This window comes from Petaurus breviceps, unplaced genomic scaffold, assembly GCF_028583685.1.
Source record: "Petaurus breviceps papuanus isolate PSGF00001 unplaced genomic scaffold, PetGlider_PUasm1.0 229, whole genome shotgun sequence".
In the NCBI taxonomy this organism is placed as follows: domain Eukaryota; kingdom Metazoa; phylum Chordata; class Mammalia; order Diprotodontia; family Petauridae; genus Petaurus; species Petaurus breviceps.
Window position 1 is genome coordinate 3,440,324 of NW_027185903.1, and position 27,499 is coordinate 3,467,822.

The 27,499-nt window shown below is 36.0% G+C and overlaps 1 protein-coding gene across 1 annotated transcript in view; it reads left to right on the forward strand.

Annotated features, from left to right (window-relative positions):
- Window positions 1-27,499, forward strand: part of WDR36 (WD repeat domain 36) — a 68,117-nt gene that overhangs the window by 6,712 nt on the left and 33,906 nt on the right. Inside the window, exons 3-11 of the mRNA XM_069096100.1 lie at window positions 4,331-4,431; window positions 6,173-6,290; window positions 9,706-9,838; window positions 10,985-11,039; window positions 12,117-12,249; window positions 12,725-12,900; window positions 20,025-20,145; window positions 20,583-20,648; window positions 21,576-21,662. Coding sequence (XP_068952201.1) covers window positions 4,331-4,431; window positions 6,173-6,290; window positions 9,706-9,838; window positions 10,985-11,039; window positions 12,117-12,249; window positions 12,725-12,900; window positions 20,025-20,145; window positions 20,583-20,648; window positions 21,576-21,662 — 990 coding nt within the window. The remainder of the gene's footprint in view (window positions 1-4,330; window positions 4,432-6,172; window positions 6,291-9,705; window positions 9,839-10,984; window positions 11,040-12,116; window positions 12,250-12,724; window positions 12,901-20,024; window positions 20,146-20,582; window positions 20,649-21,575; window positions 21,663-27,499) is intronic.

Genomic DNA, 27,499 nt, shown 5'->3' on the forward strand with positions numbered 1-27,499 from the left:
TACACTATGACCAGGTGGGATTTATACCAGGAATGCAGGGCTAGTTCAATATTAAGAAACCAAAAAGCATAATTGACCATATCAATAACAACCAACAGAAATCATATGATTATCTCAACAGAGGCAGAAAAAGCTTTTGACAAAATACAACACCTATTCCTATTAAAAACATAGAAATACAAAACTTTCCTTAAAATGATAAGTAGTGTCTCTCTGACTTAAGCAAGGATTATATATCCGTGATGGGGATAAACTTGAAAGCTTCCAAATGAGATCAGAAGTGAAGCAAGGATGCCTGTTATCACCTCTGTTATTCAGTATTGTACTAAAAATGTTAGCTATAGCAATACGAAAAAAAAAAGAAATTGAACGGATTAGAATGGGAATGAGGAAACAAATCTATCACTCTTTGCAGGTGATAATGATGGTAGACTTAGAGAATCAACTGAAAAGATAGTTGAAATAATTAACTTTAGCAGAGTTGCATAATATAAAATAAACTCACATGAATCAATCATTTCTATATGCTATCAGCAAAGTCCAGCAGCAAAATATAGAGAAATTCCATTTAAAATAACTGTAAACAATATAAAATACTTGAGTCTACCTGCCAAGACAAACCTAGGAACTATAAGAACACAATTACAAAACACTTTTCACATAGATAAAGTCAGATCTAAACAGTTGGAAAAACATTAATTGCTAATGGATGGGCCATGCCCCTGTAATAAAAATGACAGTTTTACCTAAATTAATATATTTAATTCAGTGCCATAACCATCAAACCACAAAAAAAATTATAGAATCAGAAAAATTAATAACAATTCATCTGGAAAAACAAAAGGTCAAGAATATCAAGGAAATTAATGACAAAAAACTTAGAAGAAAGATGGACTAGCTTAGCTATAGAAGATTTCAAACTTTAAATAAAATGGTAATCATCAAAACTATCTGGTGCTGGCTAAGAAATAGTGTGGTGGATTAGTGGACTAGATTAGACACACAAGACCCAGTAGTAAGTGACCATAGTAATCTAGTGTTTGAAAAACCCAAAGACCTCAGATTCTAGAATGAGAACTCACTGTTTGACAAAAACTGAGAAAACTGGAAAACAGTATGACAGAAACTAGGTATAGACCATCTTAAACTGCATACCAAGATAAGGTCAAAGTGGGTATATGATTTAAACATGAAGGATGATATACCATAAACAAGTCATGAATGCGTGGAATAGGTTACCTTGTCAGATCTCTGGAGGAGGGAAGAATTTATGATGAAACAAGATAGAGAGCATTATGAAATGTAAAATAGATAATTTTGATTATATTAAATTAAAAAGTTTTTGCACAAACAAAACCAACATAACCAAGATTAGAAGGAAAGCAGAAAGGTGGGGAACAGTTTTTACAGCAAATATCTCAGGTAAAGGCCTCATTTTTCAAATATATAAAGAACTAAATCAGTTTTGTAAGAATACAAGTCATTTCATCAGTTGATAAATGGTCAAAGGATGTGATATGAACAAACTGTTTTCAGATGAAATCAAAGCTATACTTGGTCATATGAAAAAATGCTCTAAATCATTGCAAATTAAAACAATTCTGAGATACCACCAGACACCTATCAGATTGACTAATATAGTGGAAAATTATAAATGTTGGAGGGGGTAATGCGAAAATTGAGACACTAATGGACTTTTGGTGCAGTTGTAAACTGATCCAACCCTTCTGGAGAGCAATTTGGAACTATGTCTAAAGGGCAATCAAACTGTACATACCTTTTGATCTAGCAATACTAATATTAGGTCTATATCCCAAAGAGATCCAAAAGAAGGGGAAAAGACTTATGTGTATAAAAATATTTATAGCAGCTCTTTTTGTGGTTGCAAAGAATTGGAAATTGAGGGGATGCCTATCAATTGGGGAATATGATTGTGGTATATCAATTGTGGTATATGATTTTAATGAATTTAATGACTATATTGTGCTATAAGAAATGAGCAGGAGGATTTCAGAACAACCTGGGAAGATTTACATGAACAGATGCAAAGTGAAGTGAGCAGAACCAGGAGAACATTGTACACAGTAACACCAAGATTGTCTGATGATCAACTGCGAATGACTTAGCTATTCTCAGAAATACAGCAATCCAAGACATTCCAATCCCAGCACTCTATCCAGTGTGTCACCTATATTCCCTGTCTGTGAAGTGATCAGGATGAGTCAATAAGGATTGAGAAAAGGCCATTAGATTTGGGGTGGGGGGAGCAATTAGGGTTAAGTGACTTGCCCTGAGTCACATAGATAGTAAGTGTCTGCTGTCAGAATTGAACTCAAGTCCTTTTAACTCTAGCACCAGTGCTCTATCCACTGCACCACCTAGCTGCCCCAGTGTCATTAGATTTGGCTTTTAAGAGAGCATTGGCAGCTTTGGACAGGATGATTTCAGTTGAATGGTGAGATTGGAAGCCATATTGCAGAAGGTTTAGGAGCTAGCTAGAGGAGAGGAACCTAGGTACCTTATGTGGATGGCTTTTTCAAGGATTTTCACTGTAAAAGGAGAGATACAAGATGATTACTAGTAGGGTCATCAGATTAACTGGCATGTTTGTAGGCAGCTGGAAAGGAGATAGGAGATGAGGCAATATTGACATTAAGAAAGACTGGGAACAGTCTGCTGAAGAAGATGGGAAGGGATCAGTTAAAGGGTACAAGTATAAGGGTTGGTCTTGGTTGGAAGAAGGACTTCTTTTTCATCTGATACGGAATGGAAGATAATGGGGGAAGATATCTGATCTGAGATGAGAGGAGGGGACAAGAGGGAGCTCTTAGCAAATGATCTTTTTTTTTTTTTAGTGAAATATGAGCAGTCAGCTGAGAGGGTTAGGCATGATGGTGATTGGAGTCTTGAGGGGGCAGGAAGGTTTGAAACTCTCACTGTGGAAGGCTTAAACTGTGTGTGTTAGTAAAATATTAAAAAAAAATTTGATAATTGCAATGCTTTGGGAACATGGTTGACAGAGAAAAGATTCCATTATGTTATGATTTAGAACTGGCAGATAGGATCAGATCTTTCATTCCAACTCTCTTATTTTAGAGATGGGGTAGCTAAGCCAGAAATGTTAAATGACTTTCCCAGTCTCATGAATAGTAGGCAGCATGACATATTAAGTAACATTGGAGTTAAAAATCCTACCTTTTGCATTTACTGTGTACCTTTGGACAAGTCACTTAAACTCCTTTAGACTTAGGTTCCCCATCTTTAAAATGGAAATAATAATAGGTTGTATTTCACTGGTGTGTTGTGAAGATAAATGAGTTTGGAATGATAATGGGCACTTTACTATCCTTGTGGCCCTGGAAAAGCTGCTCCTTTTATAAAACTTGAATTACATGATCTTTAGATTCCCTTTCAACTTTTAAAATCCTATAATCTAGATGTATGATATCTGCTTTAAAAATGGATTGTCTTATGTTTCACTAATAGAAGTCATGTTCAGGAATACAAGACGGCACCCTGCTATACTGGCTGTTGGCCCTGCCTTAGATCAGTATGATCTGGTTAAAGTCCTGCCTTTGCTGTATACTGGCCATGTTATGTGGACAAGTCTCTCAGTGTCCCAGTCTGTACAGGACAGTTGCTAATCTGAATTGAAAGTTTCCTCACTGGGAGCTCCCTATACAGATGAAATCCTGGGTCTGAACAACAAGAAAGCATAGGTCATGAGGAGTAATAGCCCCACTATACTTTGTGGTCATTGTAGAGTATTATTGTTAATATTCTAATCTACATTTTAAGAGAGACAGTGAAAAGTTAGTTTTCATAGATCAGTGAGGATGAAGATGCTGTAAACCATATGTTAAGAATAATTGAAAATCTTGGATATATTTAGCCTGGAGAAGAGAAAAATAAGAAAAAGATAACTGAATATGAGTTTTTAAAAATGTCTTTTATAAAATTGAGGATTGCTTTATATATATATATATTTTTTTTTTTTGATACTTTATTTTAGCATTCATTTTTTAAAAATTTGAGTTCTGCATTCTCTTTTCCCTACCTCTAGCCCCTTACCCACCAGTTGAGAAGACAAACAGTATATCAGTATACATGTGAAGTGCTTTTTATATGTTCAATAAATAAGAAAACTATTTCATGGAAAGAGTCAATCTAAGATGCTTTTTATATGGGAGAAACATTAGGGTTAGAGTTTTGCATTTTTTTCTTATCTTGTCCCCATATGCAGTGAAGCATGTTATACTTTAAGTTAGAATATTTTCTTATTTTGTATTAAGACCTGGAAGAAACTCTTTTCTTGTTTTTTCCCTCCTAGGCAATTCTGTACCTCAGGATATCACTTGTTTGGCAGCTGATGGGAGGCTGGTCTTTGCTGCATATGGGAATGTTTTCTCTGCCTTTTCCCGAAACAAAGAGGTTTGTATCACTTATTCCAGAAATATTTTAATTTGCCTGTTTTCATATGGTGAATTCTAATGGAGGAAACATAACGAGTACAACTTGTTTCTTCTGTCATCTTCTCAGGAACCTGCTATTCTTGCACATTGATAGACCTGAGAGTAAGTTAAGTTATCCATCTTCCTCATTCTCAGGCAGATCCTATCCCAAACCAAAATACTGTATTATCACTTCACTAATTGTCTAGGATGAAAGAGAGTGACTTAGCAGTATAGTGTGATATAATGAGAAAAGGGAAGTGGCAGTGTTGATTACCTTGGCAGCTCTATACTTTGGCAACTCTGTGCTGTGGTCTGTGATTTTTAACAAGGTTCTCATTGTTACACTAAGCACTCCTTTAAAGTTAATTTTAAATCAGCAGGAAGCCTTTCCCTCCACCCCCAGTCCCCACTGCCTTGGATTCCATATTGCTTATTTCTGCATTTTTTATGTGTGTATATATCAGATCATCCTACTAGTCTATAATTTCCATGGATATTTATATCTTAACTAATGTTGTAAATCAACTATAAACAGGTATTTGGTAAATTTTTGTGGACCTCTCATATCTTAATGAGTTTCTAGAGCCCAAGTAAAATCAGTACCTGGTTACCAACCAGGCCAATCTGATAAGGGTTTTTAACCTTTTTGTGTCTTGGACCCCTTTGATATGGGCCTTTTCTCAGAATAAAATATGTAGGATTGTAAGAGAAACCAATTATATTGAAATATAGTTATCAAAATATTTTAAAAAAAAACAAGTTCCCAGTTTGAGAATCCCTGCTGTAAGACTACCTAGTTTATACCTGGCTTATACTGGAACCTTTTCAGCTTGATAAGATCTGTTCAGTGGTTTGCTTTTTGTTTCTCTCTTGGTTCTTCTCCCTTTCTGACCATTTCTTCTGAATATCCTTTGCTGTATCATCATTCCAATAATGTCTTTAACTTGTTGGTGTACCCCTAAGACTGCCCTGGGCTGTTTTTAATATATTATGTCTCTTGGGGGCCATATCAGCTTACATGGGTTTAAGTATCATCTCCATGCTGACTACTTCCAGACATATGTAATAAACCTTAGTCTTTCTTTTGAGCTGTGGTTCTTCATCACAGACTGCCTGTTAGACATTTTGAACTAGATGTCCTGTAGGCATCTCAAAATCAATGTCTCTCATTGTCTTTCTTCCAGAAACAACCTTGTTACACAGTATCTCAAGTTTACAACTTTGTTATCATTCTCACCTTCTCACATTAATTCATCTCACATACCCAATCAGTTGCCAAATCTTGTTGTTTCTACTTCCATGTCATCCATCCCCTTCTCCTTTGACTAATGTAGCTGTCAGTCTGGTCCAACTTATCATCTTTCATCTGCATTATTGTAAAAGCTTCTTAATTACTCATATCATATATATCTATAGATGTATATGTTGTCTAGTTTGGATTGAAAATTCATCGAAGGCAAAGACTTGGTTCATTTGGCTTTTTGTTGTTTAATTGATTTACATAGTCTCTGAAAATCCAAGATCATCTCTGTGGTACTTGATGTATGAAAATAGGATTTTAAAGCAGGGCCCTCCCTGCCTTTCATTTGTTATTACTATAAGAAGAATTTAATTATATAAAAAGTTTAAATAGTGTGGTTGTTTTTATATTTTCTAGCATTAATAATTTTCAGGATTAGCATAACTAATGGAAACAATTTGAACTTTTAATGTTATAGGTGGCACATACCTTCCAGGGTCACAATGCAGAAATTCACCTCTTACAGCCCTTTGGGGATCACATCATCTCTATTGATATAGACAGTATTCTCATTGTTTGGCATATATATTCAGAAGGTAAGAATTAACATTATGCAATTTATTTAACGTGGGATGGAGTAAATAAATCTTTAGGTGGATAATCTTTTCTGGAGGGCTATCATACTTTTTTTGTAGTAAAATAATTACTCCCATTTCCTTCCATTGATTAAATTTTCAAGTAGCAACCAGAAATCACAACTTTAATAGTTTTCCTATATGTTTTTTTTTATGTTACTTGTTTTGTAGGAATTACAAAAAAATTACAAAAAACTTAATTATTGACATTCCCTGAGTTTGGTAAATTGCTATATTTCGTATTTAATTTGTGAGATAGCTATTCCTATGTAGTTCTGGAATAAAGGTCTTTTTAAAAAAAGTTTACCTAAGTACAGATTTCTAATATAGGAAACTTTGGAAATAATCTCAGTGCATTATATATACTATTGTGAAATACATAGCCATCATTTTTATATGACAGCAAAAATGTTTTCTTGGGTCAGACTTACTTACATCCATTGATATCTTTGACACTTTGGCACTGGCACTTCCACATTTGTGGAAATAAATAAACAAGTCAATCTCATAAGTTTTGAGGTTGATGGAAGTTTAAAAAAGAGGGTACAAAAGGCAGAATCTTAGGTTCATCATCCATAGAACTTATTTGAATCCTATTCAGACTTACATTTTCGCATTGTACCACCTCTCAGAGTAACAGGTTACTGAAAGTTTGCTACATATTGTGTAAAATAATTTGTCTTAAAATAATCTTTTTAAGTTATTTTTGAGATGATGTGATCCCCAAAGGACTCAAGATAACTATTCAAGGCAACTATTCTATTTCACTTTCTAATCTTATCAGCTCTAGTTGATTCAGTATCCTCTCTTATGAGGATCATTCTCAGATCTCTTTATCTAGCCCTAACCTCTTGCCTAACTTTCTCTAGTCCTGCATCTCCAAATACCTCTGAAACATCTCAAACTGGTTGATCCATAGACATCTTAAACTTAGAATATGCCAAAATGAACTAATTACTTATCTTCTCCATATCTTCCCCCCCCCCCCCCCCCAATCTTTCTCATTTCCTTATTATTGTCAAGGGTACCAGCATCTACCCAGTCACCCAGGCTCACAACCTAGGTATCAGTCTCAACTCCCTTTTTCTCACCCTCCATATAAGTCCTATTTAAGTCCTATTGATTCTGCCTTTTGTACCCTCTTTTTTAAATTTCCTATTCTCTCCTCTGATACTACCCTGGTGCAGGCCCTTATCACCTCACACGTGGACGACTGGAATAGCCTTCTGGTTGCTCTCCCTGCTTCAGGTCTCTCCCAACTCCAGGCCATCATCCTCTCTGTTAAATTGATTTTATTAAAGTCCATGTCAGAAAAACCTGGGAAGACTTACATGAATTGATGCAAAGTGAAGTGAGTAGAACCAGGAGAACATTGTACTCAGTTACAGCAATATTGTAATGATAGACAGCTGTGAAAAACTTTAACTACTCTGATCATTACAATGATTATGGCAGTCCAAAGGACTCAAGATAAAAATGCTGTCCACCTTCAGAGAAAGAACTGATAAGCTCCAAGTGCAAGTTAAAATATACTTTTTCACTTTATTTTGGAAATATATTTTGCATAACTTCGCATGTATAATGAGTATTAATATTGATTGCCTTTTTAGTTTGTAGGAGAGGTCTGGAGGGAAGGAGAAAAGTTGGAGCTCAAAATTTAGAAATGAATATTAAAAAAATTAAGGTTTTTTAAAAAAGCACAGTTCTGACATTCTTCCCCATTCAGTAAACTACTTGTCATCTCCAGGATCAAATATAAAATCCTCTATTTGGCATTTGAAGACCTTCATAACCTATTCTTTTCTTACCTTTTTGTTCTTATACCTTATGCCCAGGTACTCTGAGATCCAGTGACACCGATCTTTCCTGACTGTTACCTGAATGACATGCCATCTCCTGACTGTATTTTTTCCCATTGATAAATTTTTATTGCTGTTGTTTTTTTACATTACCATGATTTTCCCCATTTTTCTCTTTTCCCCCATGTGGAATGGGAAAGCCAACCCACATAACAAATAGTATTTTTTTGAAGCAAAAAAAAGATAAAATTAGAGAAAAATTCTGCACAATTGATTAATACATACAAAGAGTTTAAACATATGTGCAGTGTGCAACCCTTATGGACCTATTACCTTTGACTTTGAAGTTTTACTCACTGTACCGCATATCTGAAATTCTCTCCTTCATCACTTATCTCCTTGCTTCCTTTTAGATCCAAGATAAAATCATAGTTTCTTGATCCTTAATGCTAGTGCCTTCCCACTGTGATTATCTTTAATTTTCCTGTCTGCACATGGTTATTTGTATGTTGTCATCCCTACCAAGCTGAGTTCCTTGAGAGCAGGGACTGGTGTAGCGCCAGTGCAATACTCACAGAGGCTATGGGGAATATGCTGGTGTAATTCTGAATCACAAAATATAACAGACTCTCCACATGGAAGACAGAACTAAAACATTTATTCAAACACCAGGAAACTCAATCCTAACACCAGAAAGCCACATCTGTCATAGCAACAAAGAAATCTATGCACAGACTGCAGAGGGCACTGCCATCCCCAAGCATTCCCCTGCTAGGGCCTTCCTACAAATGAACAGTCACAGCTAGCTGCCTGCTTCCTCTCTCTCCCTCAGCTCTTAATTGCTCTGGTCAACTTCCTTTGGGCTCTGCTCCACCCCTTCCTGCTCTACCTAATCAGCAAGCTCCTTCCACCACAGACTCATGTGACTCAAACTCATGTGACTTAGGCTTCCATGGGACTTAAGCAGGTCACATGGGCCTGTTAATGGATGGGAAAGATCTAAGCAAAAATACATTACCATTACAACTGGTGATTTTTTGTTTTGTTTTGGTTTTTTGGTTGTTGTTTTTTTTGTCATTCTTTGTATTCCTATCTATAAGTCCAATAAATCCTTGTTGACTTGACTTCCATTAATTTAATATATTATTATCTGGAGTACCCCTGCATCATAGGTATGCTTGGAGAATTCACTATTCAGACTCTCCTAAATCAGTTATAAAATGTGAAGTAAAAGTGTAATTAGCAGTAAGATCAGGTTTGATGCTGTATTTCTATATCTAGAGAAGTGTTTTCTTTTTCATAATCTCTCTTCTATTTCCTGTCTCTAAACCAGTTCTATATCAATGTCAAATTTTTTCTCCATTCCAGATGAGATTAGTTTTCCCCAATAATCTTGGTATTCATTGTTTCCATCTTAACTATGTTTGTTTACCCCTTCATAGAACTCTTACAGATTAGTTCATAACAAATCTAAATTTTAAAATATATGTGTTCTTAGTATTATGTATATGGAAGAAATACTGGATCTTTGCTAAAATTATTTTGTTTTGTTCTTTAAACTGTCCCTCTATTTGCAGAAAAGTACTTGCAGTTGACCTTTGATAAGGCTGTTTTTAAAATTTCTGCTATTTTGCATCCAAGTACCTACTTGAACAAAATTCTCCTCGGGAGTGAGCAAGGAAGCCTGCAGTTGTGGAATATTAAATCCAAGTAAGAATATTTCTAATTATTTCAAACATCTCCCCACCTTTCAGCTTATGTTCCACTCATTTAGCAACTGCTACTCCTAACCAATAACTAATGGTATTTATTTAGTAAAATCTAGACAGACCTGCCTTGGTAATTTTCTAGTGAAAAATATTTTGAAGTTCCTTTGTAAAGTCCATACAACTGACTTCTTATGGTTCTATAGTCAAGTGTGAAATACAGAGGTGACTTTTATTTGATCTGAGTAAACTTTGAATAAACTGAGGAAGAAGAAAAATAGGGTATGAATGTGAGAAATGGTGGAGCAGAGCTTTCCTCAGTAATAGTAATAAGACTCGTATTGCTGCAGTATTTTGAGGCATTTGTAAGAACACAGAATGGTTTTTAATATCTTTTTCACGAGGTTATTGAAATGTGGTAAGAAAGAGAAGGAAAGCATCATCTCAAGGTTCCATGGATATTTAAGAGACTTTGCTTCTCAAAATCTTTCCCTTAAAGTCCCTCTTAACTCTAAGAAGATAACAATAATTGTAAATTAAATGTTTAATTCTTTAGCATAGCTTGCATAATAGTTTTAGGTTGGGTTGTATTAGTTAATGAAGGTACATGTTAGTATGTTGAAACTTCTTATATAATCAATTTGCATAATACATCTTATAGAGTACATATGGTATGATTTAACTATTTCGAATGATCACAGAGGTGTGCAGTTATATTTTTTTCTTTTATGACACATTTTTATTTGTGTCTGTGGCTTATTTCATGCCAAGTTCTAGAACAAGTACATGGTCTCCACTAAGAGCATTTTTCCTATGGGGAAATATAATCTTCTTTAATGATCTGTCTCATGTGGTTTCCATGACTATTTGGTAGCCAAAAGTGGATAAGGCTTGCAGTAATATTTAAAAACATTTTTTTCTTTATTTGGATTCATAATTATTTGAATAATTGCTGCTTGTGGCTTTGCCCAGCTTTTAAATTTAGTAAGTATTCAGTTCACCAAATTTGTTGAGTACTTACTAGGTGCAAAGCACTGTGCTAGACCTTAAACTTTTGATTTTCTGAGGAGCAGGTTTCCATGTTTTCTAAGCATTTGATATTTGCCCTCCAAAATTAGTTTTTCAAGTAGATGTTTTTTCCTCCATATAGCAAACTTCTATATACATTTTCAGGATGGAATGTTGCAGTGACAGCTCTCCAACAGGTTAGTATTTTTACTGTTAAGAAAGTGTGTTAAATATGTGCTTTTCTACATTATGAGGAGCACCTCTGTGTTTATGGCAGTTTGATGTATGATTTGTTATTTTGATGCCTATGACTGCTGGGATGAAAAAATAGTACTTTGGAAATGTGAATTTTGAAATTATAAATTGAAATTTATTGAATTGAAATGATTCAAAAATTATAAAATGAAACAAAAGATTTCTTCATGGGCAGTTATGGATATGAAATTCTGCACATGCAGTTGATATATTAGTTTTGTTGAACTGTTTTTTCCACCTTTGTTACAAATCTTTGTTACAGAAGTGATTACTTGAACTGTGAGACAGGAGAGGAATATATTTAGAAATGAATGCAATTTTAAAATAAAAGAAACCAATTAAATTCAGATTTTTTAAAAAAAGAAACAATTTCTATATCTACAAGCATTTGAGGAAAGAATTGAAACCTGTGTTGTTTTCCTGTGCTAACTTCTTGTAGCGTTGTACAGTGCTAGGCTTGTTTTGGATTGTAACTAAATGCTATTGACATGTTTGAGAAAAGTTATTACTAGAACAAAAGTAATGATGTTGAAAGGTGATTAATTGTTTGGAATCATATGGCCTAACCCTTTATCCAGTTTAAGCTTACCCTGGAAAGAACTGTTTTCCTTTATTTTGATAAACTTAGAAAAGATGATTTTTGGAATACCTCCTATAGAAGTGAGATAAACTCTATTTGGTCCAACTCTAGTAACTGACTTTTGTACACATTTATACCCAAACAGATACTGGCTATGTTCTGCTCTGTAGATCTGTTGTCTGTAATTGTCTACATATGTTTACCTAGAGAGAAGCACATTATAGACAATCTCAGTAATTTAGGGATTTGGCTAGAATAGCCTTTAAGGTTCCTCTTACCTCTCTTTGTGTTGTTTAAACATCCCCAGAAAAAGATAATTATGAAACCTTTTTATAACCTGAGGTTGGGGGCATAACAAGATGATACTGTTAAAAACAGTTATTTGGATTAAGAAAAATAATTTTTTTTGGCGGGGTGGGGTTAATTATTTCATTTTCAGGCACCTGCAGTGGATGTCATTGCAGTTGGACTTGTGTCTGGTCAGATTATTGTACACAACATTAAATTTGATGAAACGCTGATGAAGTTTCGCCAAGACTGGGGTCCTGTCACTTCAATTTCTTTCCGCACAGGTATATTTTATCCTTTATAAAAAGAATTTCTTACATAAATTTGATAATAATGTAGTTATTGGGCAATAGGAAATTTTCTAAATGGTGATTTCTTAAAATCTATGTGAATCTTGAAGTTCACAAAAGAGTAGGGATTATCATAGATACTGCTAACAATTGAATTTTTTTGAGGAGGTAAATATTTTATATATTTTAATTACCTTTAAGAAAAAGCAAAATAAATAAATAAAGCAGGGCAGGTAGGTGGCGCAGTGAATAGAGCACCAGTCCTGGAGTCAAGAGGACCTGAATTCAAATGTGACCTCAGAAACTTAATACTTAATACTTATTAGACTTGGGCAAGTCACTTAACCCCAATTGCCCTGCCTTCCCCCCTCCAAAAAGCAAAAAAAAAAAAAATTGCCTTTATGGAGTTTATCATTAGCTATTGAATACTTAATTGTATTTTTTTGTTGTTTTTGTTTTTTAAATGTAGATGGACATCCAGTAATGGCATCTGGTAGCCTACTTGGTCATATCAGTCTCTGGGACCTGGAAGAGAGAAAACTAATCAATCAAATGAGAAGTGCCCATTCTACAGCAATTGCTGGTCTGACATTTCTCCATGGAGAGCCACTTCTTGTTACTAATGGTGCTGATAATGCCCTGAGGGTAGGATTTCTTTTTGTGATATATTTAAAGCTGATCAACCCAGTCTATTCTTTCTTTACTATGTTGTCTTTGACTTAAAAGAAAATTTGCAGTGAAATTTTAATATTAGGAGCCATGGTAATACTTTTCCGCTCCAGAGAATCCTCAGGAATAAACATAAATAATAGAGGAAATGCTGTTATTGTCCATAGAGATAGCTAACCACATTGGATGATATTCAAAAAGGCTTAAAAAAGATCTGAATAGGCAGGAACATTGGGTCAATTCTAAGATTAAATTGAATGCATGTAAATTTTACATTTGGGTAAAATGTTTTGACAAATAGATATAGGCATGATTGGAAAGAAATATATCTAAAGAAGATCTAGCCATTTTAATGTACCACAAGCTCAGTACATGTCTACAGTAGGATATAGTAGCCAAGAAAGTCAGTGTGGTCTTAGCCTTCGTTAAGAGCCCTGGAATTGGAACTAGAGGACCTGAGTTTGAATCCTGGCTCTGCCATTTAATACCTTCCTGACCTTCGGCAAGTTACTTAATCTTCCTTGTGTCTAATATTGAGGATGACCTAGAAATTTTTATAATCTGTAAACTTGGAAAGCGTGAAAAGGAGGAGTTCTGATTAGGCAACAGTGATGGCAGCTAAGAAAGCTAATATGACATAGGCTGCATTCCCACTGTATTCTGATCAGAACATATGGGAATTATTGTGTACAATTTTGGGTAATAAACTTTTATTTTTATTTTTTAAGTTTAATTTTGCTTACTTTTTGGGTTACATTTTAAGTTCCAAATTGTCTTCCTCCATCCCTCCTTATCGTACAATAAAGTATACTGCTATTTGTCAGTTCTTTTTCTGGAGGTGGATAGCATCTTCCTTCATATGTCCTTTGTAGTTGATTTGGATATTTATAATACTTAGAATAGTTAGTCATTCAGCTGTTCTGTTTCCTTATTCAGCACTCTCTTGGTCCTTCTCATTTTACTCTTTGTTATTTCATGCAAATCTTTCCATGTTTTTCTAAAATTAGTTTGCTCATCATTTCTTACAGCATAGTAGGATTCCATCACAATCATATTCCACAACTTATTTAGCCATTCCCTAATGGATGGGCATCCCCTCAATTTCAAGGTCTTTGCTCCCACAAAGAGAGCTGCTATTAATATTTGAGAATATATAGGTTCGGAGGCGGAGTCAGGATGGCGGAGTAGAAACAGAACCTCCATGTGGCTCCAGCTTCCACCTTCCCCGATTCATGTAAAAGGGGTCTCTTAAACTTTGGGGCTACAGAATCCACAAAATGGCGTAGAGAAGCTAACCTCCCACTGAGGACAGCCTGGCAGGAATCGGCAGGCCGGCGGAAATCGGCCAGCACAGCACTCTGGGAGCCGAGCCCAGGCCCGTGTGAGCCGGAGGTTTTAGCCCCAGGGTGGACCTGACCAACCACCGGCTGGAGGGATTCCAGATGACCAGCAGCTGTGGCTGTTTCCAGATTTATCAACACATAGATGCGAAGGACAAAGGCAGTGAGGACTTTGGGACCAGTAGTCAAGAGAGTGTGGGCTTTTGCCCCTAGGGCAAGAAGCTGCTGGGACCCCTTGGTGCAGCCAGGCCCACATTGCAGCTTCAGCTCCTGGCCTGTAGAGTGTAGGGGGACCAAGCAACCAGTCTGAGGGGTAATCACTCTTGCTTTAACCTGCTTGGATCTGGATTGCGGTCTAGGGTGGAGGTCCTGGGGTGTGTGTCCAGCTTGCCAGAGCATGTGGAGGCTTCACAGAGGGCACCCAACCAATACCTCTGGCAGCTGAGAAAACCCCAGTGTTTGGGATGGAAGCTCCCCTGTCTGGTGGTAGAGTCCTACTGTCGCAAAAAGCTCAAAAGTTAAGAAGTTGAGTGGCAACATGACTAGGCAAAGGAAGCAAAGCAAACAGAAGAATCCAACATTAGACTCCTATTTTGGGGACCAAAAGGCGCAAAGTATGGAACAGGAGGAAGACAGAAAAAGTCAGAACTCCTGTACCGAAAGCTTCAAAGGAAAATACGAGCTGTTTACAGGCCATAGAAGACCTTAAGAAGCAGATAAGAGAAGTAGAGGAAAAATTGGGAGGAGAAATGAGAACGATGCAAGAAAATTACGAAATGAGAGTCAACGGCCTGACTGAGGAAAATAACACCTTAAAAAACAGACTAACTCAAACGGCAAAAGAGTCTCAAAAAGGCAATGAGGAGAGGAATGCCTTAAAAAGCTGAATTTGCCAGATGGAAATAGAATCTCAAAAGCTCAATGAGGAGAATCGTTCCCTCAGATTTAGGATGGAGAGAAGGGAAGCTTAGTGACTTGATGAGAAATCAAGATGCTATCAAACAGATACAAACAAATGAAAGAATAAAAGGCAATGTGAAATATCTCGTGGGAAAAACCACTGACCTGGAAAATAGATCCAGGAGAGATAATTTAAAATTTTTTGGACTACCTGAAAGCCATGATCAAAGAACCTAGAAATCATCCTCCAAGAAATTCTCAAGGAAAACTTCCCTGATGTTTTAGAACCAGAAGGCAAAATAGAGGCTAAAAGAATCCACCGATCACCTCCTGAAAAACATCCCAAAAAGAAAACTCCTAGGAATATTATAGCCAGGTTCCGGAGTTCCCAGATCAAGGGGAGAATATTACAAGCAGCCAGGAAGAAACAATTTGAATGTTGAATTGTGGAAACACAATCAGGATAACCCAGGATCTGGCAGCTTCTACCCTGAGGGATCGAAGGGCTTGGAATATGATATTCTTCAGGTCAAAGGAGCTGGGATTAAAACCAAGAATCACCTACCCAGCAAAAGTGAGTATCATGTTTCAGGGGAAAATATGGTCATTCAGTGGAATAGAGGACTTTCAAGCATTCTTAATGAAAAAACCAGAGCTGAATAGAAAATTTGACATTCAGATACAAGAAGCAAGAGAAGCATGAGAAGGTAAACAGGGAAAAGAAATCATAAGGAACTTGTCAAAGTTAAACTATTTACAGTCCTACATGGAAAAACGATAATTGTAACTGATGAAACTTTTCTCAGTAAGAAAATAGTTGAAGGGAATGGAAATATCTATATATATGTATATATATGTATGTATATAGTCTTTATCGGAGGGCTATAATGGGAATGTATATAGGCGTATGATTACATATGTGAATGTGTATATATATGTTTACAGGTATACATAGATAGAGGGCGCAGGACCAATCTAATAGGAAGGGGTGATACTTAAAAGGTGAAATTAAGAGGTGAGAGAGGAATATAATGAGAGGAGATGGGGAGAGACAGAATGGGGAAAACTATCTCATATAGAAGAGGCAAGGGAAAATGGGTACAATGGAGGGGAGGAACAGGAAGGCATAAGGGAATGGGTCAACCTTATACTCATTGAATTTGGCTCAGGGAGGGATTGATATACACACTAAACTAAATCTCACCCTACAGGAGAGTAGGGGTAAGAGGATAAGAGAGGGGATGATGGAAGGGAGGGCAGGCTTGGGGGGAGGGAAGTTGGAAGCACACAGTTGAAAAGGGACAGGACCAAAGTAGAGAATAGATCAAGTGGGAGATGGGATAGGAGTGGGGGAAATATAATCAGTCTTCTACAACTTCTCTACTGTGGTAATGTTTTGCATTAGCTACATATGTACAACCTATATTGAATTGCTTATCTTCCCAGTAAGGGTGGGTGTCAAGGGAGGAAGGGAATGAATCTGGAATTCAAAGTTTTAAAACCCAATGTTTAAATATATATATACTATTATTAATACTATTTTACATGTAATTGCAAAATAAGAGGAGGGGATATCCTGGGGGCCTGCTGTTTTGGGGAGGTGGGTAGGGGAAAAATGGAGAGATAATTTTTGACCCCAAATCTGGCAGAAATGAAGTAAACCAGAAGCTAATAAAGCATTTGGAAAAAAAAAAGTTAGACACAAGTGAGACAAATGAAAAAAAAAAAACCACAAAAGTTTAAAAAGTGGAAAATAAACCATGCTGTTAAAAAATATATATATATATTTTTTTTTTCTTTTTTCCTGATCACCTTGAAAAACTGACCTAATAGTGATATTGCTGGGTCAGAAGATATACATAGTTTTCTAACTCTTTGTGCATAATTCCAGATTGATCTCCAAAAAGGTTGGATCAGTATACAATTCCACCAATAGTGTATTAGTGTCCCAATTTGTCCACATCCCCTGGAACTTTAGCCAGTATGATAGGTGTGAGATATCTCAGACTTGTTTTAATTTTAATCTCTCTAATCAATGATTTAGAGCATATTTTCATGTCAATATACATGCATACATACATATGTGTGCTTATCTTTGATTTCTTCATCCAAAAACTGCCTTTTCATATCCTTTGATGATTCATCAACTGGGGAATGACTTATGTTATTATAAAAATTTATCAGAGTTCTTTATATATTTGAGATAGTAGGTCTTTATAAGAGAAACTGTCTATAATTTTCCCCCCAATTTTCTGCTTTCCTTCTAATATTGGCTTCATTAATTCTATTTGCATAAACCCTTTTAAATTTATGTTAATTGAAATGATCTGTTTTACATCTCACAATGCTCTTGGTCTCTGTTTATTCATAACTTCTTGTATCCATAACTCTGATAGGTAATACGTTCCGTGTTCTTCTGATTCACTTATAATATCTCCCTTTATGTCTAGGTCATGGATCCATTTTGACCCTATCTTGGTAAATGGTGTAAGATATTGGTCTATACCTACTTTCCGCTAAACTGCTTTCCAATTTTCCTAATAATTTTTTATCAACTAGTGAATTCTTATCCTCAAAGCTTAAATCTTTACATTTATCAAACACAAGATTACTTTATCATTTACTACTTGTGTTTTGTTTGTCTGCTCTGTTCCACTGATTCCCCACTCTCTTTCTTAGTCAGCACTAGATAGTTTTGATAGTTATTGCCTTATAATACAGTTTAAGGATCTGGTACTGTAGTAGTAGATTGCTAGACTGCCTTCCTTTACATCTTTTCCCATTAATTCCTTTGATGTTCTTAACCTTTTGTTCTTCCAAATGAATTTTATTACTTTTCTAGCTCAGTAAAATAATTTTTGAGTATTTAATTGTCATGGCATTGAATAAGTAGATTAATTTAGGTAGAATTGTAATTTTTTTGTATTGGCTTGGCTTACCCTTGAACAACTAACATTTCTCCAGTTATTTAAATCTGGCTTTATTTGTATGAAAGGTATTTTATAATTCTTTTTATGTAGTTCCTGGGTTTGTTTTGGCAGGCATACTCTCAGGCATTTTATGCTGTCTATGGTTATTTTAAATGGGGAAATCTCTTACTATTTCTTAAGGTTTTGTTGGTGAACCAAACTTTTAAAAGGACCTTGGTAAGCTAGAGAGCTGCTCCTGAATCACAGTCTTGTCATGGCAGGGATGGGGTTGCATAACTTAATGAAACTATGAACTATGCCATGCCTATCCAAGACAGATAGGTCATAGTGGAGAGTTCTGACAAAAGGCGATCCATTGGAGCAGGAAATGACAAACCACTTAAGTATCTTTGCCAAGAAAACCTCATGGACCATATTAAAATGATACAAGATATGGTACTAGGCGATGAGCCCCTCAGGTCCGAAGTTGTCCAGCGTGCTGCTGGGGTAGTTCTTGTTGAGTCGTTTCAGTTGTGTCTGATTCTTCATGATCCTGTTTTGGGATTTGCTTAGCAAGGATACTGGAATTGTTTGCCATGTCTTTCTTCAGCTCATTTAACAGATGAGAAATTGAGGCAAATAGAGTTAAGTGACTTATCCAAGTTCACACAGCTAATACCTGAGACCAGATTTGAACTCATGAAACTGAATCTTCCTGATTCCAACCCCACTGCTCTATCCAGTGTACCATCTGGTTTCCCTTAAAGGGGAAGAGCAGAGGACAGCTACAGGTAGCTCTAGTACTAATCAAATGGCTGGACCAAATCTGAAAGGAAACTCAGCTGTGGATCTGTCTGGTGATGATAGGAGAGTCACATACTATAAAGATCAGTAATACATAGAAACCTGGAATGTAAGAGCTGTGATCAAGGAAATGTTTCATGCAAAATTTGGCATGATAAAAAACAAAAATGATATGGGCTTAAGCAGCAGAAGAGATGAAGAAGAGGTTGTAAAAATACATAGGATAACTATATAAGACAGATCTTAACAGGTAATTATAATGGTGTGGTTACTGACCTAGAGCCAGACATCCTAGAGAATGAAATTGAGTGGGCCTTAGGAAGCACTGCCAGCAACAAGGCTAGTGGATGTGACAGAATTCCAGCTGAACTATTGAGAATCCTGAAAGATGTTGCTGTTAAAGGGCTCAGTTTACTAGCACATTTGGAATAGTGGCCACTGGATTTGAAAAGATCAGTTTAGATCCCACTCCTGAAGAAGAACAGTGCCAAAGAATGATCAAATTACCAAACAGCTGCATTACTCATTTCACATGTCAGCAAGGGTATGCTTAAGATTCTGCAAGCTAGACTTTAGCATTATGTAAATTGAATCTTATTGGAATAGCAGGCTGGTTTTTGAGAAGGCAGGGGGACTAGTGATCAAATTGCCAGCATTTCCTGAATTATAGAGAAAGCAAGAGATATTAGAAAAACATTTACTTCTGCTTCATTGACTACACTAAAGCCTTTTGCTATGCAGATCACAACAAATGTGGCAAATCCTCAAAGAGATGGCAGTACCAGATCACCTTACTCGTCCCCTCAGGAACCTGAATTTGAAGGTCTCTCATGCCAAAGGTGGACTTGTTCTGTTTTACCCAAAAAAAGCATCAACAGAAGTAATGGATGGAATTTGCAAAGAGAAGAATATAGGCTTTATGTCTGGAAATTCTTTCTAACAAAACTATTTCAAGGTGGAAATACAAAAGCTAGATTACTGCTTTTTTGTCATATTTTAGAGGCTATTGAGTTGGACATAGAGACCCCTTTCAGCTCTAGAAATTATGTGATACCAATTACTAGTGAGCATTTTCATTGTCAATATGTGGTAACTAATCCTTCAGAAACATATTGTCAATGCCTTGCTTTTTTTTTTTTAATTACAGATTTGGATATTTGATGGTACTGCAGGTGAAGGTCGGCTTTTGAAATCCAGAATGGGTCATAGTGCACCTTTAACTAAAATTAGATACTATGGACAAAATGGACAACAAATTCTTAGTGCAAGTAAGAATATTTTATATAACTTCACTTCATTCAATTCAGTACTTCAATAAATATTTATTGATCATTTACCCTATATTCTACACTATGTTTAAGCCTTTGTTGATTTTAAGACTTAAGAGTTCTTTTTGACTACCTTAATGATAATTGTAATAATTTTCTCTGCCTCACTTATTAGTCTGTCAATATTCAGTCATTAATATCAACTTCTAGTGATGTGGACTGTGAACATTGGATTCAAATTGTGCTGGAAATTCTTAATTTACCCTTGTTCATTATCATTCTCTTATGATGTAGCTTAATACTTTTATGATATATTTATAAGACTACTTTATCCTAAAATGACACACTTGGGGGTTGAGGTTTTTTGTATCTGACTTGATCAATTCTTTAATTCAAGTTGCTGTCATTTGTAGCTTGACTTTTTTATGTTCCGTTAGGTCATGATGGTACTTTGCAGTCATTTTCCACAGTTCATGAAAAATACAACAAGAATCTGGGACAGGGTAAGTTAATTAACAAAGTGAATTGAAAGTTGGTCTTGACTCTAAAGTGTCATTTTGCTATCTTTCTGAGGCATTCTATCTCATGGAACCTTGGAAAGTATAGTTTTTTTCAGTCGGTAAACATTAAACACCTAGTATGGGCTAGTATGTACCGGAGGATACAAAGTACTGAGGATATAAAAAGAATGAAAAGATGGTCCCTGCCCTCAGTGAGTCCACAATCTAATGGGGAGTCAACAAAAACAAATATGTACAAACTATATACAGGATAAAATAGGGAATAATTTAAAAGGGGGAAGCACATGACACAAATTCCCACAAAGGGGGAATTTGAGGAGAGGGGTGACATGATTGAACCTGTGCTCTGATTTCACAGGCTTTGTCTCTTCTATTCCTTAATGAAATTGATAACTTGATACCAGAGGGTATTTGGTTTAGTGGGGGATGGTGGGGAGGGGTCCTGACTCCTGAGATTAGGATCATAGAATCTCATTGTTGTATCTTATAAATCATCTGGGCCAATCCCGTCATTTTACAAATTAGAAAACTTCAGAGATCAAGCAACTTGCTTGAGTTTGTGCAGTTAGTTATCTCAGAGCCTGAAGTAGAACCCACAGGCTCATATGTTAGACCTATGCCCTTTCCATAATACCTCTATGAGGAAAATGCTTTTTAAGTCTTATAACTTTGTGTAAAGGTGAGTCAGTATTTCTATAGGAATATATTAAAGTTGACATGAGCAGAAATGTCAGTGTTGAGAATTATCAGTGTTGCTTGTCCGCAATATTCTTGTTCCGTATTGTCACATGGTAAGTAAATTTACTGTATTATGTAAGAAGACATTGTTAAAAAATTAGTGAAAATATATACTTTTTATACAAGTTTATTATTGAGATATTCATTGTTTTTTTTATTGTTATTTTCCAGGAATGATAAATAAAAAGCAAGCCAAACGGAAAGGTCTTAAAAATTGTGAATCAATGAGACTTCCACCCATAACAGTATTTGTAGCAGGTAATGTTTATATCCTGTTTGAAAAATTTCAGCTTCTTTATTTTCATTTATAGCCTACTGATTTATTGATTCCCCACCCCCTCTCCTCTTTCAACAAATAACATTGTTAAAAAAAATGCTTATTAGTGATTTGCCTTTATTCCTAGGAACTAAGACACCTTTCATATAAATAGTTTTGTTGAAGTTTCAAAAACCTTAAATTGCCCCCTTTTTAGGTAGAGAAAAGTCACGTGACTTACCTGAGATCACATACTTAGTGGCAGAGTTGAGACCAGTAGGTAGTTAGCTCCCTTGATTCTTTTTTTTTTCCACTGTGTTGCACTACCTTCTCATTTATGTATATCAGCCATCTAGGTCACACTTGTAGGAGGAGGGAGGGCCTTGGAATTTAGTATTTCAACATTGTAGCAGCAAGCACCCCAGTGTCCCCAGGGTGCCTGCTCACACAGGTTCTTGGATCTGCTTTGTTAAAGGAAAGCAACTCAAAATGGGTTAACAAGCTTACTTTAATCAGTCAGACATATATCGTTTACCATGTTCAGGAGAAAAGGTCAGCACCCTGAACCTCAAAGTATACAGGCATAATTATCAAGACAGAAGCATCAAGTAGACAGATTTCCAAACTGTCCACCCATTACATCCATACCCAGTCAACATCTGGGTTTCCACATTCTGGGTTTTTCAAAGCCGGGGGACTCTCAACAACGGCTTCCCAGAATTCAGATCAAATCACAGAACACTTCTCAAAGTGAGTCCCAAAACAAAGCTACACATCAGGGCTTATATAGCCTTCTCCTGGCTCAGAGAATGTAACAACCTTATTGACCCACTGGCCAATCAAAAAGTATCTACTGAAAAACAAGCCTCCCTCCCCAGGCTTCTGGTGCACTTTAGCCTAGGGGCAGGGAAGATCTTTAAAATTTACATTCGCATTACAAACATGAAAGCCCTTTTTAATTCCTAAAATTAACCAATCCATTTTTTTATCTTACTGACTTAAAATTTTTTTTACTTTGTTTTTTAGAAAATCAGTTTTAGGATTTCAGTACATTTGCCTGACTGGGGAAAGGGCAAATTTATATTTTTAAAGTTGGTACTAATTTGTACTATATTTTCCTCACCAAAGGAATGATTTGTGCTTTCATTGTGCTGGTCTCTTTGGAATTTATACTATAAAATAAAAATCATTTAATGCTCTTTGTGCTATATAACATTAATAATTGTACTTTTGGTTTTGCAAAGCATTTGATGCACATCTCATTTTAGCCTCACAATAACTCTGTGAGGAAAATATTACAGGTATTATGCATGGATAAAGAGAACCTTGATTTCTATGTTCAGAATCTTGTCACATTAATGTCAGGACTGTGAAACTGTTGCCTAGTAAATCAAAACTTAAATTCCAGCAATTTACAAGTGTGTAATTAATAGAGTTGCTGGATTTTTTCATCTTTTCTACTTATTGACACATCAGAGTTTTTTTTTTTTCTGTTTAATTTTCCTATTTTCTGGCATATGCAAGAGCCATATTAAGAAAAATTGCTATAATCAGAAGTAAAAGTCATTTATAGAAATATAATAATGTAAGTTTTAAAGTTCCTCGGAGTTATTACCAAAGAAACTGAATTCATCTTGCCTCTGACATTTAATCATGAGATTGTGGGCAAATCACTTAATTTCTTTAAACTTTAGTTTCTGTATCTATAAAATGAGTTTGATAGTACTTGTATTACCTTAGTTCACAGGTTGTTGGGAGGAAAATGCTTTGTATATTTTAAAGTACTATAGAGATGAATTATTGCCAATCAGATACAATCTATTCTAGGAGCATCATGGTATCTACATAATGAATGCAATAATTTTATTTTGGGGTAAATTAATATTTTGAGATACTTGACAGTCTAGATATAAGAGAATAGGAAGCGATTACAAGTTAATAGAAATTGGTGTTTAAGAGTGAGTAATGATATTCTACCAGAAAGGCAAGAAAAAATACCTGAAGAGGTTGCAGCTTGATGTGAATAAACAAAGATTATTTGAATTCCAAAGAGCCCTTAAAACTTGGAATTATAAACAGGCACATAAAGGAATAATTTCAATGAGCACCTAAATCTTTTTGATAATAAAGTGTACATGATAAAATGATAGGCTAGCATTTGTAGTAGAAAATAATTTTCCTACTTAAATGAAATATGAAGGAATATAATTTGGATAAATTTAATATAGTCAGAAAGCCTATAAATGAACGAATGAAAAAGCATTTATTAAATCCTTGCTATAAGCTCATCACAATATTAAGCTTTGGGGCTACAAAATAGAAAAGGCAAAACTTTCCCTTCTCTCAAGGATTTCACACATATTCCTTAAAATCTCTTCAAACAAAATGTCTTTCATGAATATGTAAAAATCATCCCAGGGTCTTTGAAATATACCAAGGCAGAGATAATGTCATTTGTCCTCTGATCATTTGTGATGCTTGAGGCAGACGTGTGCTCAACAAAAGTATTTTCCATTGTCATGGAGAACACCTAGTGTTCACTTTGTCCAAATGGAGGGAAAATTCCGTGTCAGTGGTGAGATATCCAAGGTGTTTGCAGAAGATATTGTACTGATTGCCTCAAGTCCTGGAACATTCCATGGCCTACTAAATGAGATCCGCAATCATCAAAAAAAAAAACTATATAGAGAGGGAAGATCAAATGGATAAAAGAATACTTAAATTCCAGTCACTCAGAAATGAATGAAAAAGCATTTTTAAGGATTTATGTGTTAAGCAGCAGAGGAGATGGGCAAAGTAAAACAGGTCCTGTGCTCAAGTTGCTCACACTCTCATCAAGAGAGAGAACACCTAGAAGAGAGTTCAGCTTCAGGGGGACTGGAAGGTAAGGGGGCTGTGGCTGGGGGGTGGCAAGGCCTGGAGGTTTTGGTGCCTCAGGATCTGGACGTCCTTAGAGTGTCAGTGGCAGAACTTATCCGATCTCATGGTCCTCTGTCTACCCAAAGGATTCGAGTTGGTGATTCCCATCTTAGGCAAGCAGTAAGAGTATTCATATTGTTCAGGTATCATCAACCAAGCTTGGTAACAGATTGTATATGGAGGAGGTCAGAGAAAGAGGTAAGAGCTAAGGATGATTGACAAAGAGAGAAGGGGACTCACATACTTAGTGGGTAGGAAAACGCACTTATTACTATTTGTTAGGCATTGTGCTAGGAATTGGGAATAAAAATACAGAGAATGAAACTATTTTCACTCTCCATCCTGTGATATGCAGTTGAATAGATAATCCATAAAGTTGGTCAATGAATACATATATCTTGGACATATGCTACAGAGAGACAGTGAGCTGGGCCCAGAATTTAATAGGAGAGTAGCCTGAATTGCTTTTAGGAAAATTCACATTTCTTTTAATAGTCTCAAGCATCTCCTGTAAACCAAGACCTATCTTATTAATACCATTGTTCTTTTGGTGAAACTGGCTAATGAATTTTATAATACCTCAGACTTTGAAGAATTAAAATTTGAGATCATGTAAAGGGCAATGATTGATATAGATAGACCCCAGCAGTCTAAAAGACATTATCAGAGAGGAGTATGACTAGATAAGAACATTATCTGTTCTCTCATCCTTTATTCGAGTTTCATCAGAAGATGGCCCTTTACCTTGCCAAAGATGACCCCTCTACACATACCCATAATCCCCTCCCTTCTTTTCTGGCAGATTTCTCCCTTAATTATTCTTTTTCTCTAATCTTTAATCACTTCTTACCTACTGTTTTTTACCTACTGCCTGCAAATATGCTCACCCATCCTTCAGAAATTCTTACTTTTATATTATCATCCACCCAAGCAGTCTTTTTTATAGTTGCCCCTTTCTCAGTCACTTTTTTTTTCCTTTTGGGAGGGCAGTTGGGGTTAAGTGACTTGCCCAAGGTCACATGGCTAGTAAGTGTGTCAGGTGTCTGAGGTCGAATTTGAACTCAGGTCCTCCTGACTCCAGGACTGGTGCTCCATTCACTGCGCCCCCTAGCCACCCCCTCAGTCACTTCTTACTGACCCTTCTCTTCCTTTTCTCAACCCTCTGCAGTCTGTCTTCTGGTCTTATCACCTCAAAACTAGTGCCTCCAAAGTTTCCAATAAACTTTTACTTACTTAATCAGGTGGTCTATTCTCAGTCCTCATTTTTCTTGCCCTCTGCAGCATTTCACTCTGTTAATGATTCATTCCCCTGAATACTCTCCTTCCTGGGATTTTGTGATACTGCTCTCTTGTTTTTCCTCCTCCTCATCTGATCATTCTTTCCCTAGTCCCCTTTGCTAGATCATCATTGCTTTCTGAGAATGTAATTATCTCTACGCGGATAATTCCCATATCTTCATATCCAGCCCTAGTATCACTCTTGAACTCCAATCCCATATCAGCAAATACCACTGGGTGTTTTAAACTAGAAATCCTATGTGCATCTCAGATTCAACGTGTTCAAAACAAGATTCAGTTTTCCTATCAGACACATTGCTCTTCTGAAGTTCTCCATTTCTGTAGTTTACAACCTTGTCATCCTCAGTTCCCCACTTTCACCTCAGATTCATTTGCCAAGTCTTAATTATTCTACCTTTACAACATCTCTCTCATCCATCCCATTCTCTCTACTCATATTGCAGGGCTTCATCACCTCTTACCTGGACAACTTCAGGAGAAAAACAATTATTCTTCTTACTTTGTTTCACACCCCCTTCCCCAATCCATTCTCTTCCCAGCTGCCAAAGTAATTTTCCTGAAATGCAAGTATGACTATGTGTGCCTCTCTGTCTCTCTCATAAATAGACACACACATACTCCACTGCTCAATAAACTCTAGTGATTCCTCCACTAGGATCAAATATAAATTTTTCTCTTTGGCATTTAAGATGTTTCACAGTCTGATCCCTACCCACCTTTCTAGCCTTTTTATACATTTCTCCCTTTCATGCACTCTGTGTTCCAGCCAAACTGGCCAACTTACTGTTGACATCTTACTCATGATACACTGTCTTCCATCTACATGTTGTACATGTAGTGCCCTCATAATTAGAATTCAATTCCCTATTTTCCTTCAAAACTCAAGTACTACCTTGGACGTGAAGCCTTTCACCTTATTCCCCCCCAAATTTAACCTTATATTTATTTTGTTTATACTTCTCTATATCCATGTTGTATTCTCCTAAGAGAATGTAAGCTCCTTGAGGATGTGTTTTGTCTTTGTAGCCCCAAAAACCAACACAAAACCTGGCACATAGTAGTTCCTTAAAAACTATTTATTTGCTTAATTAATTGAAGGAAGCTGAGCTTGTCACATAGTAAGAATGAAAGATAACAGGTGGATAGCCAGTGTCTCCAGTTGTACTTATAAAGAGATCCAGAACAGGCTCCTAGCATATCGAGTACACGGATTCTAGAGGATTTACAAGAGGTCTTGGACAAGAGTTGAACAAGATGAGACTTTTTTTCATTGAAAGGAATAACTACGTTAAAAAGATAAGAAATCTATTAAACTATTGATAAGATAAAATGCTTTAAAAAATCTGAATAGAAAACATTATTAAAGTATCATTACACAGAACAGTTGCTATTCTTCAGTTTCATGTAGAATCACAAGTAATTGTTTGAAATTATTTTAGTTAATGATATAAGAAATGTACGTGTCTGTACTATATTCCTGTTTTCCCTTTTGTCATAGAAGTTCCTTGATATGCTCATTGAACCTTGTAAATATCTTTTAAAAAAAACAACCCGGTTTTGAAAGCTTATTAATTCTATTTAGGGCTGAAAAACTACCAAAATACATAATTTAAATGAAGAG